The sequence below is a fragment of the Apostichopus japonicus genome, chromosome 13 (genome assembly GCF_037975245.1).
Source record: "Apostichopus japonicus isolate 1M-3 chromosome 13, ASM3797524v1, whole genome shotgun sequence".
NCBI classification, from domain to species: domain Eukaryota; kingdom Metazoa; phylum Echinodermata; class Holothuroidea; order Aspidochirotida; family Stichopodidae; genus Apostichopus; species Apostichopus japonicus.
Genome location: NC_092573.1, coordinates 3,820,271 through 3,840,226, shown reverse-complemented (window position 1 = coordinate 3,840,226; position 19,956 = coordinate 3,820,271). Strand labels below are relative to the sequence as shown.

General features: G+C 35.4%; 1 protein-coding gene across 1 annotated transcript in view; it reads left to right on the top strand.

Moving 5' to 3' along the window:
- Positions 1-19,956, top strand: part of LOC139978506 (coiled-coil domain-containing protein 87-like) — a 39,301-nt gene that overhangs the window by 7,761 nt on the left and 11,584 nt on the right. Inside the window, exons 8-20 of the mRNA XM_071988791.1 lie at positions 642-777; positions 1,503-1,780; positions 3,057-3,216; positions 6,107-6,271; positions 6,724-6,824; positions 7,179-7,344; positions 8,010-8,126; positions 8,973-9,136; positions 9,747-10,032; positions 10,483-10,595; positions 11,198-11,313; positions 11,952-12,145; positions 12,587-12,739. Coding sequence (XP_071844892.1) covers positions 642-777; positions 1,503-1,780; positions 3,057-3,216; positions 6,107-6,271; positions 6,724-6,824; positions 7,179-7,344; positions 8,010-8,126; positions 8,973-9,136; positions 9,747-10,032; positions 10,483-10,595; positions 11,198-11,313; positions 11,952-12,145; positions 12,587-12,739 — 2,149 coding nt within the window. The remainder of the gene's footprint in view (positions 1-641; positions 778-1,502; positions 1,781-3,056; positions 3,217-6,106; positions 6,272-6,723; positions 6,825-7,178; positions 7,345-8,009; positions 8,127-8,972; positions 9,137-9,746; positions 10,033-10,482; positions 10,596-11,197; positions 11,314-11,951; positions 12,146-12,586; positions 12,740-19,956) is intronic.

The window sequence follows — 19,956 nt, the reverse complement described above, 5'->3', positions numbered from 1 at the left end:
ACTAACCTCAAGAACAATGCGAGCTCAATGTAAAATTGATCACCATAAATCAGGAATCAGAGTTTTGCTTCAACATAGCCAATCATGCGTAGATGCAAAAACAGTCTTGATATCAAACCAAGAAATGATTCCATATACCGTACTTCCTTGACAGGCGTTATGCGAAAAATATGTGAAAATCTAGACAAATTCCATTGGAGATATTACTGTATAATTTCACATAGTTATTCTTTTTTGGGATAAGTGTTTGTAGCTTAAATTGCTACAAATGAATGCTGTAGTATAAAACTACTAGGTTCAATAAAACAAAGAATCAGGTTTTACAGTCATTGTCACGAAACCATATGGGTAAAGACAATTTTTGGTTTTCATTTGGACCAGGTGAATAATTGCACGGGTTGATCTCACTTTCCTTGATAAATTTTTATATTTCTAGAGAGTTAAATTCTTAATTGCTATATTTTCTTATACAGTTCATTTCAAGTTTTTAGGGAAACACTGTCTCTGGTGGAGGTTCTAAAAGCATGTGTAACTTAAAAAGTTCAATGATTGAAGTAAAATCCCATTGTCTTACGAGGTGACAAGAAAATCTATTTCAAAAGAACCATGGGTTGAACCACAAAGCTCATTTTCTTTCTCAGTCTTAACATACTGGCCATCAGGAGATACATCGTTGCTGACATACAAGGCAAATTGTTGGATTTGGAAGAAGAGAACCCAACAGTAGGACTACTGAATGCAGAAGACTCGTTTGCGCCATTATCATACAAAAAACTGGTAAGCATTGCAAGCAACGACAGAACATTGTTACGGTTGACCTTTTTGTATTTCTACCTCGCATGCCTGTGCTCTTTTACTTCTTCGCAAAACAAGTACTAAAATCCAACCGAAAAGGTTTGATTTTTTGGGACTTTTCTGCACCTTATTGACATCAAAGGTTTTTAGCAAGCTATGTTAATATATGTTTTTTATGCCGCTTTGAGCAATGAGAACAAATGCTGATAAATGCTCCACACTTCTACTATATCGGACATTACCAGTGAGCAAGTAGTTGCAAATCATTACATATTGAAGTATATGACCTTGGTGCACTATTTGTCAATGAAGGAATTATGTATGATTCATTGTTTTTGTATATTTACAGTTTCTATGAAGAATAAATATCCATGTGATGTCAGATAACTAGCAATTAGGCTGAAAATTTGATGACAATTAAAACTGTGCAGTACAAAGTTTAATTAGACTAGAGTCCTATGCATAATTGAAAATATTACAGGGTTATGCCAACAGTGTTGATATTTGCTTTTGAATCTTGAAGAAATAGACTTTGTTGAGGTATTATTATGGTTCAGTTTAATTGAGACATTCCTGCACCAACCACTAAATATAATTCATACTTGTTCTGTATTCTGTATGTCAGGAGAAATTGCAATGCTTATGAACACACCGAGCTGCTTTAACTTTTCACCCGAGATTCTCGTTCTGTGTGTGTTTTTCGCCAGATCGAATGCAGCAGGCCCAAACGTGGGCATGGCTACAGTAAGACCGTGGAACAAGAGATCAGAGACATGGACCAACAGATGCCTCCTATCCAGCCTAAGAAAGCACTGGAGTTCATGCCGGATGTAGAACTGATGCAGAGCACATTAGACGATATGGACGAGAGGACCTACCATCCTGAGGAGATACCAGAGGCGGTGGTCGTCGATGAAATCCTCTACGAGGAACCAGAGGAAGAAGATTCATTACAAGATGAAAAGAGTAGTATACAAATATGCAGGTGAGTTTGAAATATGCTTGACAGGATGGACTCTGGAGAAATGTTTAGTTTTATTTGAGGTTGTCCCAAATGGCCATCCCTTGGTTGTTCAAGAAAGTTGATGAAAACACAGGAATAAGGGCTGATTTGTACTTTTTGTGTTTAATGTAAATGACTGTCATTATGACAAAAACTGGAAGGATGTTGAGGAAGAATCTTGACAAACCTTGACAACCTGAAAACCGAGAAAATTAGCTTTTTTTTATGCACAATTGGAAGTAATCGTAAATGTGTATGTGTATTGTAAATGTGTATTGTAATTGTGTTTGTTTGTTGTTTAAGTGTGTGCTTTTGGGCCAATTCATTTTATTAAAGTTATTATTATGCAGCTTTTAAATCTGTTGAGTCTTTCTGGCTAAAAATGTTGCATGATATTTTGAACAGCTTCTGTCGACTTGATTCTCTCTGTTTATACTGTAAGATTTACACGCAGTGCTAGTTTGAATGAGGGATTTGTAACTTCTGACAATTATTCAGAGTGAGAAAAAAAAACTGTCGGCAAACTGCTTATCTACTGCAAAAGGCCTGTGTAGGTTAATATGTAAAAGTAGAGGACCTGATGTATTGGTCCTAGCAGTAGTCTAACTCTGATATATAATCATTCAAATTTAATTATTCTGAGTGAAAGTCTTTTGAGGTCATTGGAATCATTTCAGTAAATAAATTTAATTGAAATGCTGCTTCTCCTAAAAGTATATGTATGTGGAATTAAGGTGTGAGTAAATGTCAGTCAGATATTTGTATGTGGAATAAAGGTTTTGTTTGAAGTTAGCAAGGTTCTCACTTGAGAGGAAATACTCACCTCATTTTCCCTTGCTGATATTTCTGACAGTAAGTTCTCTTATCTATGGCTTCATCCTTCCACACTGAGATTGCAGATCTCTCTATCAGAAACTGTGAAAAAGCAGTCTTGTTGCTTATTTTCAAGTTTTCTTTGCAGCCAGTTCCAACTTCCAATCATTAAATGAGACCAGTTATTTTAGGCTTTCATGTGAAACCAACTCCAAGTGGTTTCAATAATTCTGACGTATGAAATGGCTACCCGACCCAGAAGCTATATATAATGAACTTGTTTGATTATGATGCAACATCCAAATCAAGTTACTTGCAGATTAAAGACTGCTATCTGGACTTTCTGTTAAGCTATCACTATTTTACAGAATGCTGCTACTGAATTAATCACAACATGACTAGTAAATTTATTCTCTCCTCTCATTCTTAATCTCTCTTTACACAGTGAAGAGAGAAAGGGTAACAGATTACTGAGACCGGATTCTTTGCCTGAGCTGCATCAAAATGTCCTTCTAGAAGAACTTGGAATGGAAAAGCCTTCCGAGTCTGAGAGACCCTCAAGTTCCACTCAAATTAGGAAGAAGTTATGGAAAGAGGAAGAGGAGGTGGGTAGACTTTTTTATTTATTTCTTTCATTTTTTTAATTTTATTTATTGCTTTATTTTTTCTCCACACCTTTCTGTCTTTGTCCTCTCCAGTTTATTCCCTACCCCGTTCCTTTAATCCTCCCTTTGTCCCTCCACTGTTTATCTCCTACGTCTTCTCTTCCCCTGTTGCTTTCTTCTCTCCATCCCTTGTCTACTAATCCCCTTACATGTATCTCATTGTGTTCACCATGCTCATTAACCTGTCTGTATTCTGTGCGTGTTTTTGTCCCTTCTGTTACTGTTACTTGTCATTTAGCCTCTGAAGAAGATCCTGCTAAGATCGAAACGTCAGGCCAACTTACTTTTACACATTTCATAAAAGGTAACAGACTTGCTGCTAACATTACCTCAGGGACATACAATCTTGATTAAAAGCTGTCCTCAAAATCAGTTTAGTTTTGTGAACCAGAAAAGAGTCAACCGTTTTCTGTTGGATCTCATTGGAGTAGATGTTATGCATGAATGTTAATTGTAAGTAAACAGGAGACAGATTCTTTTCCCAGTGATGAAATCTACATATCTCATGGTTCCTACACAGTATGAAATAAAGGGAAAAGATGGAAAAAGTAGAGGAAAGGAAAAACCTCACTTCTGTGTCTTAAGTTAAGTCTGGAAAAGTGAGGAAAAATCCTCACTTGAGCACTGTTTGTTATTGATATATTTCATAGCTAATTTTAAATTTCTGTTGTGGGTGTATCATGAGGACTGTTCGATTTTGAAGTATGCTCTCACATGGTTTGCAGTTTTCCAGTGAAGCCTTCTTCGTAGTTCTTAGAATGCTGTCTTCGTCATTAAGTTATGCAAACAACGGCAAAGGTTAAAAAAGAAGTCATTGGGTCTCTGTCTTAGTTTCAAGGTCATGTCTTCTGGAATAGCCCCCTCAGTTCAATGAATGGTGCATTTTGATGATAAAGTGAACTATAGATTGTGCAATGTAATGTACAGATCATGTATTGCTGTACAGATGTGTAACAAATCAAGAAAAGAGAGCATGGGGCTCTTTATCATGGAAGCTATAAGCATTTGAACATTTGTTACAAATGGAATGAATATAGCTGACTGAGGACAATGTCTTCAGATGAGTTTCTGTGTAGATCAATGCTTTCATTTGATGTTTTTCTCATTTTGTTTAAAGAAAAATCGCCCTTTATTTATTTTGTTAGTATGTGATGTAACTTTTGTAACCTTTAAACATACATTCAATACTGATCAATATATGTTCCAGATTTTCATTCAGATCTGGGAAAAGTTTTCAAATTGGTTTTTACATGTGTGGAAAGGTTATGAAATACCAATAGTAATAAAATTTTCAACTGTATAGATTAATTTAAAACAATGCTACAGCCTAGGCTGTAAGTTAAGACATAGCACATCAGTGATTAAGTAGTTTAACAATTCCTTTATAAGGAAGGAATGGAATGGTGTATTTGAATTTTGTAGCAAATACGTTTTTTTCCCCTTCTTTCAAAGAAACCAAATATGATAAGGCTTATAAGCAGCTGGTCTTATCCTTTTTAACTCTAGCCAAACCTTAATGGTTGAATGAAGTAAAAATAAAAAAAATATAGAAACTGGATTATTATTCATCATCTAGATATTGCATGTACTTTAAAGGTTCACATAAGTTTCCTATCAACTTAAGCCATTTTTTCCATAAGTTGTTTGTAAATGGGCAAACCCATTATGATATATATATATATATATATATATATATATATATATATATATATATATATGTATAAAACAAAATTGAAACCACTGTGTCATGTTGCAGTGAAAGAGGTACTGGAACTAAATTTCCAGATCTGCCAATTGCTATGACTTTGTTCTTATTTTAAAAATTTTGGGCTGGTCATACGTTGTGTTTGATAAAGATATTGCTATTTTACGTTAATGTCAAGGAATAATAGTTGGCATTATTAGGTCCTTTGTTACAATCTAGTAATTTATTAACTCGTCTTACAGCTTTGTTGAAAACAACAGACTGCAATATCTGATAAAAAAAAAATTCAGAAATATGAATGGGTCACGGTACATTTTGTGATAAGTTCAGCATAATTCAAATAAGTCCTGATATAATAAATATAACCCTATTTTTGCCTTTTGTTAAATGTTAATGGATGTTAATTTTCTAAATTTCTACAAATGCAGTGTGAATTGTTACATGTAGTTTAAGCAAGCCACTGTATTGAGCACTTTCTTGCAACAACCTACAAGGATAGAAGTAATTGGTTACAATGAGGGGAAACAAATTAGTTCAAAGTGATATTTTAACATTTATTACAATGGTTTCGTGAAAACAATTATACTCGAGGCAAATTATCTCATTTTTGTACTTTAGCTTCTATTGTTAAATCCTAGTTTACTCAATATTTAATGGAAGTCAGTTCCTTGCATAATATGCTACAGGTATTTCTGTCACCATGACTGCCTAGTGCCTAATTCATATAATGTGTCATTTATGTTGAAGATCTGACATGAAACATTACATGATGCTGACCTTCAGAGCATGCGGTTTAATAGGTGGCGCTCTTCAAAAGTAGAGTGTATCCATGCCTACTCACACACCGAACAAAAATTTGCCAGCTTCTGCAACTCCTTTTCAATTCTAAATTTGAACTTTTTTTGGGTAAACCTTGTTAAATCCAAAGAGTGAGTTGTCACAGTTTTTCCTGCTGGCATATATAGGTATGAAGAATTGCATGGAAGAAAAGGGGTTGACCTGAAGCTAAGAGGTTTGCCCATATTCCACATGGAATGATAAACTTGTCTAACTAAAATCAAATGGTTGTTGGTTGAAGTTGACCTAAATATATCATCTTATTCTTCTTTCTCAACATCTATATAGGTTAGTGCGACAGCTAAGTCTACTGACCAGGTGCTTCCAGTGAAAGCAGCTCTGCAATCACCATTGACAAGGGACCTCCAGCAACTGTCTGTCTATACATCTATGAGAGAGAAAGCCCGGGATGAACCTATGAAAGAAGAGGAAGACCTCCCTCCTCTCCTGCAGGTAGCTGAAAATATCATGATGGGTAGGGGAGGGGGAGGGGAGAAGCTTGGGCAGAGGGGGGTATGGGCAGCAACAGGTCAAAGAAGAGAGCAAGACTAAAAATATGCTTGTGCACCTTTGTCTAAAACAGTAACATTAATTGAAAGTGTTTCATCATATCATATCACCAAAACCTGAATGTATATTTTATGTCTAGTTTTCAAATAGGTGCTTCCCAAAATGTTACTTCATCAACTCTGGAAAACTGGTACATGTGGGTACTTGCAAGGCTTTCTCAGCTTGTTTTCATTGGACAAATACCGGAGTTGAATACACACAGGTCTAGCTACCATGGGGGGGGAGGGGGGCACAGTTACCATGTACTTACAGGCAGAAATCAATATTTGCAGAAATGCTAATTGCGGTTTAAGTAACCGATTGTGACTAGTTTCATCGTGCTCTGTGTTTCGTAGGCGGTAGATGAGAGTGAAAGAGGTCAAACCAGGAGGATGATGCTACAGAAAAAGATGAAGGAGATGGAAGCAGAGAGGACGAAGAAAGAGGAGGAGGAGAGGTTGGTCTTTGAACAATTTCCATAAATTAAGAAAATGGGAGAAAAAATGGGAGTTATTTCTTACACGTATGTATATATATAGAAAATGAAGCCTCTTGTTTTTAGTCTTCATCAGCTTAAAGAATCCCATCAAGAGGTCTGCACATCACTGGTTGAATAAAAGAAAACTTATTCAATGATTGAAATCATCCTGTGCCCACAATGAGTGGAATGAAAAACAAGGAGAACATCAGAAGAGGCAATACTTTTTAGTAGTAATACTTAAGTTTCGCCATATAAGTTTTCAGTTCTGTGTAGGGCCTTCCAAAATATCGAGGAATTGAATTTATTTTTCTGAACATTTCCCACCGAAAGGTACAAAGTCACCAAACCGACTCATCCTCAACCAGCGACAGTGACCACAAAGTTACGAGACAAGTCCGTCGTCCGTACGTCTGACGTGAGAGTCTCACAACGGGTGCAAGAGGGGAAAGTATCGCTGCAGCTGTACAAGACGGTGTTCAACGAATTAACAGACGAGGTACGTTGCCCTACCATATACACGTCGGAGAGTGACATCTAGCAGAAAATAGGTCTTGATAGAGCGTAGAGTTTTGATGAAAAGGGCTCAATTTAATTTGATCATAGAGTGTTTAACTCTGAAGGAATTTTTTTGTGGGCTGGTTCAATATTTTGTCAAGAAACAAGTTGAGGGAGTAGTCATGTAGACAGCTTACAAGTGGTTGGCAAGTTAAGGCATATATCTGGTATGAATCGTTGCAGCGCTAGGTTAAATGCTGGATGTTTTGATTTGAAAAGAGAACCGATTTTGCGAGATTTCAACGAGTTTCAAAAGTCAGTAATAGTTGCTGTACTTTTGTCGGTAGTAGATTGGTAAATTACAGTTTTACTTTCGGTTGAAGGGATGACATTAAGAAAAGAAAGGAAATAGGAAGGTTAAAACAGATATTTTAACGTCTCCACATGAATTGTGACTTTTCAAACCTTTTGCTGAGATGGTCTACAACATCATTAATGCCGGTATGAAAACAATTCATGTGAAAGAAACAAAACAGACTTAACATGTAATCAAGGAAATTAGTTTGGACAGACATCATCAGCTAAGGGAAACCTTACAAATGAGCAAAATCAAGTTTCTTCCCAGATAAGTTTTTTAATCCATCATTTCTGTTTTGCTCTCTTCAGGTTGATGCAAATACCATAAAACGTATGGACAGCAATCTCTTCAGAGGTCAGGAGATAAACGAAGTGTACAATGAGATTATGAAAACCCTTCCTACAGATCATCACGACTTTGACGGGGTGAGTAATGATAAAAAATAATAGTAAAAGTGAAACGTATATTGAATTCATGTTTTCATCGTTCAGTGCAATGTGGGGTATGCTAATATTAGGCAATTCATCACTTCCTAGAGCCAAAAATTCAATGAGAAAGAAACTTATTAGTATCATAAAATGGCTGTTTATGAAAAACAACAACAACCACATGTGGGGTCAATTGGAACAAAAGATTTATATATATATATATATATATATATATATATATATATATTTTGTTTACAAAATGAAGTCTAGTTGTGCCAGGCCAAAGCCATTGTAAAGATATCACGAGTATGTTGCTTGAAGAGTCGATTCATTTAAGCGCCCCGTCAAAGCGAACAAAGCTGCAGCAGCTGCAAAAACCTGCTCAGTTAGGATGGAACAATATCAAATGATAGGGAATATCTCTGACCACCTGCAGTGTCTATTGTGTGGAATTGTACAGCACAAAGGATTACGTCCTTCACAGCCTGCTGCAGCTGCCAGAAGCTGCAGCTCCCTCAGTGCCCTACTTTTGACATTGATTGAGTTTGTCAATCACTACACTGAAGGGCAACCTTGCCTAATGTCCTTTAAAAGTTATCACAAATTGGTCGTTTTCTTACTTCTGGTCCCGCTGTCTCATTGCTATTACTATGTATTTAGCAATGTACTTAATGGATTTAATGGCAGAAAATAAACGCAACGAAATGAAACGTTGCCATAACAATAGAGTCAATGGAATGTCCCACCGAGAAAGGATTCAAATCTAACTACGAACAACTCTTTGCTCTCTTTACTTTTCCCGGTTTTAATTATTGTCTATCTGTCTTTCAATGCCATCATTAGGATGACTTTATAGAACTGTGTGCTGATCCAAAGGCTCTTTACAAGACACCCCTCCTTGCTGCAGCGAACCTGACTGCTACTAGACAAGGACGTGTCATCAATAGTGAACTCTCTGCAATCAATGAACCTCCGTGGGGTGAAGATAGAGATGTCTGGTGCCAAAGGTAACCAAAAAAATCACTGACATTTTCTACACACATTTTTAAAGGAACAAAAACTTTGAAATAGTCATATGTCATAACTACCTAACAGTTGATTACAGCAACCAAAGTTATTTATTTGTTTAACAAAGGAGGGTTGGTTTTTTTTCTTTCTGGTGATCCATGGAACAATTTGGACTTTCATTAAAAGCTGTCCAAACAGCAAAGTTGATTGGTTTAGACCCTGCTGCAATATCGAGATGTTACTGTTTTGTTTTACAATGAAAGTAGTTGTTCTCCTTTTGGATAACTTTATGGGTAGGCTTTGGTTGTCTGAAAAGTGATTCAATCGTCTAAAAAACTCTAAGCAGCCTTCAAGATGAATGCTTCGAAGGCTCCTTTCGGGTTTACATATCAATATGAGTATTTTAAGTAAGGTACAAAAAGATTAAATGACTTTAAAAACAAACATGCAGGTTTTACTCTGAGTTTCTTAAATGTGAACTGAGGTTTGTAATCAATTAATTTAATTAATTTAAAATCTATCAGAAAATATTCTTCAAGAGAAAAAAGTAATAATTTTGTCCAAATGTTACGTATTTTTGTCATTTATTTTCACCTTTTCATTACACAGTCCAATATTTAATGCCACATTTGCCCAACAAAATCCAGCCAAGCCTCTCCATCCATCTGGTGGTAATACTCTTCTGGGGGATTTCACTCTACCTACGGGTAACAACCATTACACCCTCGGGGGACCAGGGCAGAACCTGTCTGGTCCCCTTGGTGATGACGGGTACAGCCATGGTATGAACCAGGCACTAATGGATGATAGAAATGCCAGATCATATGCATCGTGGCTGGCATGGTGGAAGAACACAGTCAGCAGTGAAGACTACATTAAGTACCTCTCTACACAGGTGAGAGCTCTAAACAAAGCATATCCCTCACCCCCCCCCCTCCCCCTACTCCCTCCTAAGAATACCACTGTCCTTAGTCGGTTAGTGGCTGGCATGGTAGAAGAACATTGTCAGCAGTGAAGACTACATTCAGTACCTCTCTACACAGGTAAGAATAGTAAATCAAATCTCTCCCATCCTCCCTCGCACTCTCACTCCTAACAATACTATTGTGGGTAGTGGGTTAAAGAGGGCACCATGTCCCCACGCATATCATTAAGTGCTTGGCTGTTTTTGAAGTATGAGTAGCAGATACAGGTAACTATTTAACTGCTTCATATTTTGACTAATTTGATATTTCTTCTTTGTGTTTCATATTGATTTACTATGAAACATGAATGTTTCAAAGTATATCTCTGTTGAGAATGAAAGAAACATATTTATCTCTCAACTATTGAATACTTCTTACAGGAAAGTGACTACTTGGGTGTGGTCTTTCATTTCTATGACCACGAGGGGAGCACCTCCATCGATGACAAATCAGAGACAGACGAGGAGAGACTGGCTCAGATGGCAAAAGAAAAGTGAGTGGCAGATGTTGTGTGTACTCTCAAGGTATTCCAGGCTCTGTGTCTGACATGATATGTACCACTGTTTGTAACATCTTACCTCTACAAAACTATCTACAAGAAAGTCTGTCTAGTGTGTTGTAGTAAACTAGCATTCACTACGATTAAGATTCGTCAATAAGTTGATTTCAGTTTGAGTCATAAACATCAGGCAACACTTCATTTGTTTAACTTTGACATGTCTTTCAAACATGCGAAGATGTTGGTGCAGAAAACTACAAGAGTTGACCTGCTGTGTTACTGTAGCTCAAAGTTGAATGACTTGAGCTTATGACAGGGAAGCTGGTCTGTTCATGACAAATTGAGTAAGGCCACTACTTTGAAAAAACGTGCTTGCTGCGCATATTAGATACAATGTTAAAGCTTTGGGTGAAGTTTTTTGTCTATTGAACTTGTTCACTTGTCGGTCAATTGGACAATTTTTGTTGTGTTATTAATGTTAAGACATTACGCTATACAAACAAGGATTGTGTGAAAAACCAAGGAGATCTCTACTGGGTATAATTTATTTGCTAATCATCACATGCATTCAATCTTTTGCTGTTCCTTTCTAACAGGGAAAGACTTCAGAAGCTGACAGAGCTTAGGGAACAAAAATCTCAGTTCACAGAAGGAATGTGGAATGTTGCCACGGTTACCCTGGGAGGATTGGGAAGAGATCCTGAACTAGAAGGTAAGCAGTTCTTTCTTCCTTTCATGTTTAAGCAGTAGGTTGTGTTTCATCTTCAGGTGTACTTGAAAAAAAACTAAGTTTGTCAATTAACTTGTTTTATTATCACAACAGATGTATAAAATGTTTTTAATAAAAAGGTGTTGGTTTTCAAAGCTAATATCAACACTTACCCTTATCCTACCACACTTTCAAAGCAGATCTACCAAGCCTAACCTCCTTTGCATATTAGAATCGGAAATGTTGCTGTTATCATGATGAATTCTTTGTGCTAGATAATGGCTAAATGTGAGTTTTTGAACTGTAATATTTCTGTAAAAACACCCCCCCAATTTTTTTTATATTTTTTTTTACATACATTCCTTCAAAATATACAGACTGTCTGAAGTGTGTCAAGTACATTTAATTAATCATTTTTGGCACCTGAATGCATTAATTTTCAGCCTGGCTACTAATTAAAATGTTTACATGACTTTATTCATTTTCTCTCAGTATTTTAACCTTGTGCTATTTAGAAATACCAAAACTAAATGCAAACATTAATAGCACTAAATGTGTTATCTATTGTTCACTTCTTTGTCAAATTCATTCAAATGCAAACGTACTTACGATTTTTTGTCTTCTATATTTTCATTTTACAGAGGACCTAGAGGAGACCACTGGTACAGTACCAAACACACCTTCACCTCAAAATATCCACCGAACCCACTCGGGTAAAGTTAGGATAGTAAAATCCCACTCATCGACTCCTACAGATGCAGGCGCAGCATTAAGAGTCCCTGGAGTATCCAGGAGCAGTTCTAGGTCAGGCCTATCCAGAGCCCAGTTTGATACAGTGAGTAATACCTCCTGTAGAGAAAAGAGACTATTGTAGTTGTAACGTTGTGGTTGGGCTGGGCCAGGTTACCAGGTTCCTTTAGGAACTCCTTAGGGTATTTATCAGACTGGATGTATATTCTTCAAAGATACTCAAGTAATTTCAACAGTGTTCTCTCTAATAGGTCTATAATATTTTTCATAAGGGATGTGTTATAAAGGCCATTAGTTATCCCCAACAGTTATTGACATTAAAGTATTGTGCCCTGATTGTTGTATGCAAATTCTGTTTTATAAAAGCTGCAGACATTCTAAACACTTTAAATTAAAAAAAAAAAAAATTAAACTCTGACATCACCACTGGAAACGGAGAAAATTTATAGCAAATCATACCTTTGACGCTATCTTTCTTCAAGTTTGATTAAAGTTTTACGCAGCATTTTTGTTTTGACATTTTCAGGCAAGTCCACTGATTGGAAGTCCTGAAGCTGTTTTGCCAACGTCTCAGGAAAGACTGGAAGCTGTGTGGAACTCTCTACAAATGCCAGATCATTTGAGGCTTGATATGGCAATCAAGTACAGCTCTAATGAATATGCAGATAAACTAGTAGAGGTATGAATATTTAACAATTCCTTCCATGTTTCAAAAATTCCATCTTACAACTTTTCAGTTTAAGGAGAGGAAATCAAAATTAGAACTCTTCATCAGGTTCTTTAATCCTTTGTGCAAACTGGCAAGAAACTTACCACATATCACTGATAGCAACAAAAGATGACAAAATTGGATGATAAACTGATAAGAAACTTACCAAATATCACTGACAGCAACAAGAGGTGACAACATTGCATCATAAACTTATTCTTACAGAGCAAAACAACAACAAAAACTGGCATCAAAGTCACAGACCTATAAATCAAACTTTGTGTTATGTACACTTTAAATTGTGGCGGCAAACTGTATTGTTAACAATGTAAATATTTTTAGCATTAACCATGTTTTTTGGCCGTCAATGAGACTCTCTGTCTGCTGATCATTGTTAGAATTATGTAAGTTTATGTTAATGATGTAGATACTTCAAACAGATTTAGAAATAACTAAAAAAAGTACTTAGAAGAAAGATCACTTGAACCCATCCAAAGTGTCTGAATCTTGGCATTTCAAACCGTTGTGGTAAATGGCTGCATGGTTAACCATAAAAACCAGTTTAATGTCATCAAAAATGATTGGAACACCCCAGCATTGTTTCAGTCAAAGTTAGAGAGAAAAATAAAGCCTAGCCATAGTTTGCCCACTCCTGTCTCTTTGTAGTGTCAAATTGTTTTCTCAAATCAATGGCACACAAGTAGATGGCTTATCAACAGTTAACTGAGATCATGTGTAGTATCTATTCCCTCTCGAAGGAACTTGTGATTATCTCCCTTGACATAATACTGTCATGATCACATGGTTACAGTCCTGATGTTAGGGGGAACAGAGTTAAGATTGGATCAAGTCATATTATTTGATCAAATGGTTACAGTCTTGATGGAACAGAGATAACATTGGATCAAGTCATTTGATTTGATCAAATGGTTACAGTCCTGATGTTAGGGGGAACAGAGTTAAGATTGGATCAAGTCATATGATTTGATCAAATGGTTACAGTCTTGATGGAACAGAGATAACATTGGATCCAGTCATTTGATTTGATCAAATGGTTACAGTCTTGATGTAGGGGGAACAGAGTTAACATTGGATCAAGTCATATGATTTGATCAAATGGTTACAGTCTTGATGGAACAGAGATAACATTGGATCAAGTCATTTGATTTGATCAAATGGTTACAGTCTTGATGGAACAGAGTTAACATTGGATCAAGTCATTTGATTTGATCAAATGGTTAGTCTTGATGGAACAGAGATAACATTGGATCAAGTCATTTGATTTGATCAAATGGTTACAGTCCTGATGTTAGGGGGAACAGAGTTAACATTGGATCAAGTCATATGATTTGATCAAATTGTTACAGTCTTGATGGAACAGAGGTAACATTGGATCAAGTCATTTGATTTGATCAAATGGTTACAGTCTTGTTGTAGGGGGAACAGAGTTTACATTGGATCAAGTCGATCTCCCTTGATGTAATACTGTTATAATCACATGGTTACAGTCCTGATGTAGGGAGAACAGTTTTAACATTGGTGCAAGCCATTTGATTTTGATCACATGGTTACAGTCCTGATGTAGGGGGAACAGAGTTAACATTGGTTCAAGTCATTTGATTTTCACGCTCGGGCTCTATCATGGGGCGACTTTTATTAAAAAGTATCTCAAGTTTATTGTGACTGATTGATTCATTTATTCATGCACATGGTTTCATTCACATTTGTATAGATATGTATTTCCATAGTTCTATAGATATGTATTTCCATATTATTCATGATTCTGTAGCAAAAGTGGTCTTGCTTTAAACAACTTGATAATTTAATTCATTTGATTCGTTTGCTTGAGTCACAAATATTCATAATAAACACTGTTATTTGACATGAATCATGAATGGACTGGTTTAAGGAAAAATGCACCCCCAAGCTGTTACAATTATAGTTGGGAGAGACGCATGCGAAATCTGGAAGAATATGGGCTTTGTAGTAATGGCCTCGAATGGGAACAAACGTCAATGCCTATCCTGTAATAATACCTACTGTATTGTTTGATCAAATATGAACAGCTTAGTTGTTTATGAATACATCATTGAAATTCATTACATTAAAATGCTTTTCCGTATGAAATGAGATCAAGGAACAGTTTCTAGCCGTTAAACTACACTTTGGACGATGTGACGTTTCCACAAAAATTAAATTTGCTTTTATAACTACAGGGATTTTTTTATAAGTGATATATATTTTATAAACCTTTATTTAAACTTCCTAGTGTAGTGAAATATTAATAAAAAACTGTCATACAAACTATAAATGTATACTGTCATGACATTATATATGAGTATATTTCCTTCTCTTTGCTTGTCTCAAATACAAGAGATTGATGGTTTGACCTCTCAAAATAGCTCTAAATTTAGAACCTATTTGACTGAGAATTGAGTTGTTTGACTATATAAGGTCAGTCACATGGTGCATATATGTCGTATACACTCTTCTGCACTCTTAAAGTTGCTTGTGTTTCAACAACAAAAAGACGAGATATCAAGAGGGTGAAAATTTGTGAACTACTTCTCAATGGTCATAAAGTTTCCATTTTTAGTTTTTTTTTCATTAGGAGTGTTTTGAAACCTATTCGAGTGCATACTGTGTTTTTATCGCCCTACAAAAGATGATGGTATGGATACCAAATTAAAATTTGATACAATGTAAGCTAGAACTAACACACAAGTGCTGTTGAAACCAAGCTAATTGAAATCTGCAGTATACAATGTCAAAGTCACTTCCACCGTGAACGCACAATTCGGTTGATACATGTACATTTATGCCAGCAAATAAAATTGAAGGTTTTTCAAGTCTTGTGTACTTGAGATATGGTAAATATAAATGAAGGTATTCTGACATTGTACAGTATGGTTGATTGGTATCCATGTATCTAAGACTGCTACTAGAATACAGCAGAGTGATGAAGATCTACAAGCACATTGTTTAAAACTAATGATTGGTAAAAAAGTTTTAATGAGGGAGGAATTTATTAAAACTTGGATATTTCAGACAATGTTTTAGTAAGATTAAAGAAGGGAGGGATACGTCGTCAGTAAACAATCTTCTTTTTGGACCATTAAATTATCAATGTAGCTGGATTACTTCTTGATTGTCATAAGTCAAGGGACAAATAAAAAAATTGAAAAATAAACCATCAATAGTCTCTTTAGATGAAAGCTTCCCTTTTGAAATTACAATCTCTTCGGTATACGATATCCTTTGTGATTACAAGTAACAGCTGACCTTAGGTTACTACCTCCTCTTTTAGGCATAATACCTCAACAGTATCCCCTTCTATTAGTTGTAAATCTCTTGTCAACATATCCTTTTTTTTTAGTTGTAGTATCTTTGTGTTGTAATATCCCTTTCAGTTGTATATACCTTTGAGTGAATGTATCCTCTTTGAGTTCTAATATTTTTGAGTCAACATATCCTTTTTTTCAGAGTTTTAATATCTTTGTCTTGTAGTATCCCTTTCAGTTGTATATACCTTTGAGTCAACATATCCTCTTCTTTGAGTTCTAATATCTTTGAGTCAGCATATCCTCTTCTTTGAGTTCTAATATCTTTGAGTCAGCATATCCTCTTCTTTGAGTTCTAGTGTCTTTGAGTCAACATATCCTCTTTGAGTTCTAGTATCTTTGAGTCAACATATCCTCTTCTTTGAGTTCTAATATCTTTGAGTCAACATATCCTCTTCTTTGAGTTCTAATATCTTTGAGTCAACATATCCTCTTCTTTGAGTTCTAGTATCTTTGAGTCAACATATCTTCTTCTTTGAGTTCTAGTATCTTTGAGTCAACATATCCTCTTCTTTGAGTTCTAATATCTTTGAGTCAACATATCCTCTTCTTTGAGTTCTAGTATCTTTGAGTCAACATATCTTCTTCTTTGAGTTCTAGTATCTTTGAGTCAACATATCCTCTTCTTTGAGTTCTAATATCTTTGAGTCAACATATCCTCTTCTTTGAGTTCTAGTATCTTTGAGTCAACATATCCTCTTCTTTGAGTTCTAGTATCTTTGAGTCAACATATCCTCTTCTTTGAGTTCTAATATCTTTGAGTCAGCATATCCTCTTCTTTGAGTTCTAATATCTTTGAGTCAGCATATCCTCTTCTTTGAGTTCTAGTGTCTTTGAATCAACATATCCTCTTCTTTGAGTTCTAATATCTTTGAGTCAACATATCTTCTTCTTTGAGTTCTAATATCTTTGAGTCAACATATCCTCTTCTTTGAGTTCTAGTATCTTTGAGTCAACATATCTTCTTCTTTGAGTTCTAGTATCTTTGAGTCAACATATCCTCTTCTTTGAGTTCTAATATCTTTGAGTCAACATATCCTCTTCTTTGAGTTCTAGTATCTTTGAGTCAACATATCCTCTTCTTTGAGTTCTAGTATCTTTGAGTCAACATATCCTCTTCTTTGAGTTCTAATATCTTTGAGTCAACATATCCTCTTCTTTGAGTTCTAATATCTTTGAGTCAACATATCCTCTTCTTTGAGTTCTAGTATCTTTGAGTCAACATATCTTCTTCTTTGAGTTCTAGTATCTTTGAGTCAACATATCCTCTTCTTTGAGTTCTAGTATCTTTGAGTCAACATATCTTCTTCTTTGAGTTCTAGTATCTTTGAGTCAACATATCCTCTTCTTTGAGTTCTAATATCTTTGAGTCAACATATCCTCTTCTTTGAGTTCTAATATCTTTGAGTCAACATATCCTCTTCTTTGAGTTCTAATATCTTTGAGTCAACATATCCTCTTCTTTGAGTTCTAGTATCTTTGAGTCAACATATCCTCTTCTTTGAGTTCTAGTATCTTTGAGTCAACATATCCTCTTCTTTGAGTTCTAATATCTTTGAGTCAACATATCCTCTTCTTTGAGTTCTAATATCTTTGAGTCAACATATCCTCTTCTTTGAGTTCTAGTATCTTTGAGTCAACATATCTTCTTCTTTGAGTTCTAGTATCTTTGAGTCAACATATCCTCTTCTTTGAGTTCTAGTATCTTTGAGTCAACATATCTTCTTCTTTGAGTTCTAGTATCTTTGAGTCAACATATCCTCTTCTTTGAGTTCTAATATCTTTGAGTCAACATATCCTCTTCTTTGAGTTCTAGTATCTTTGAGTCAACATATCCTCTTCTTTGAGTTCTAATATCTTTGAGTCAACATATCCTCTTCTTTGAGTTCTAGTATCTTTGAGTCAACATATCCTCTTCTTTGAGTTCTAGTATCTTTGAGTCAACATATCTTCTTCTTTGAGTCAACATATCCTCTTCTTTGAGTTCTAGTATCTTTGAGTCAACATATCCTCTTCTTTGAGTTCTAATATCTTTGAGTCAACATATCCTCTTCTTTGAGTTCTAGTATCTTTGAGTCAACATATCTTCTTCTTTGAGTTCTAGTATCTTTGAATCAACATATCCTCTTCTTTGAGTTCTAATATCTTTGAGTCAACATATCCTCTTCTTTGAGTTCTAATATCTTTGAGTCAACATATCTTCTTCTTTGAGTTCTAGTATCTTTGAGTCAACATATCCTCTTCTTTGAGTTCTAATATCTTTGAGTCAACATATCCTCTTCTTTGAGTTCTAATATCTTTGAGTCAACATATCCTCTTCTTTGAGTTCTAGTATCTTTGAGTCAACATATCTTCTTCTTTGAGTTCTAGTATCTTTGAGTCAACATATCCTCTTCTTTGAGTTCTAATATCTTTGAGTCAACATATCCTCTTCTTTGAGTTCTAGTATCTTTGAGTCAACATATCTTCTTCTTTGAGTTCTAGTATCTTTGAGTCAACATATCCTCTTCTTTGAGTTCTAATATCTTTGAGTCAACATATCCTCTTCTTTGAGTTCTAGTATCTTTGAGTCAACATATCCTCTTCTTTGAGTTCTAATATCTTTGAGTCAACATATCCTCTTCTTTGAGTTCTAGTATCTTTGAGTCAACATATCCTCTTCTTTGAGTTCTAGTATCTTTGAGTCAACATATCCTCTTCTTTGAGTCAACATATCCTCTTCTTTGAGTTCTAATATCTTTGAGTCAACATATCCTCTTCTTTGAGTTCTAGTATCTTTGAGTCAACATATCCTCTTCTTTGAGTTCTAGTATCTTTGAGTCAACATATCCTCTTCTTTGAGTTCTAATATCTTTGAGTCAACATATCCTCTTCTTTGAGTTCTAGTATCTTTGAGTCAACATATCTTCTTCTTTGAGTTCTAATATCTTTGAGTCAACATATCCTCTTCTTTGAGTTCTAATATCTTTGAGTCAGCATATCCTCTTCTTTGAGTTCTAGTATCTTTGAGTCAACATATCCTCTTCTTTGAGTTCTAATATGTTTGAGTCAACATATCCTCTTCTTTGAGTCAACATATCCTCTTCTTTGAGTTCTAGTATCTTTGAGTCAGCATATCCTCTTCTTTGAGTTCTAGTATCTTTGAGTCAACATATCCTCTTCTTTGAGTTCTAATATCTTTGAGTCAACATATCCTCTTCTTTGAGTTCTAATATCTTTGAGTCAACATATCCTCTTCTTTGAGTTCTAGTATCTTTGAGTCAACATATCTTCTTCTTTGAGTTCTAGTATCTTTGAGTCAACATATCCTCTTCTTTGAGTTCTAATATCTTTGAGTCAACATATCCTCTTCTTTGAGTTCTAATATCTTTGAGTCAACATATCCTCTTCTTTGAGTTCTAGTATCTTTGAGTCAACATATCCTCTTCTTTGAGTCAACATATCCTCTTCTTTGAGTTCTAATATCTACGAGTCAACAGATCCTCTTGTTTAAGTCTCCTTATATCTTTGAATTGTAGTATCCCTTTCAAGTTAGTAGTACATCTTTTATTTTGTATCATGGTCTTAAATTTATACTATTTTTAGTTAAAGTCCTACCTTATTTGGCATTATCATATTTATTCTCCCAGTTTTGGGGTTTTACAATATCACCTGTTAGGTTGCAGTGTCTCTGGGTTAGACTATGGCCAGGCTATTTCAGGTTCAGTATCACCCTCAAGGTTTAATCTCTCAGTAACAGTACATATCCTCTTCCTTGAGTCGTAGTCTCTCAGTTACATTATCACCTTCATAATATCTCAGAGTCATAAAATCCTCTTTGAGCTATAACATCTTGAGTCACAGTAT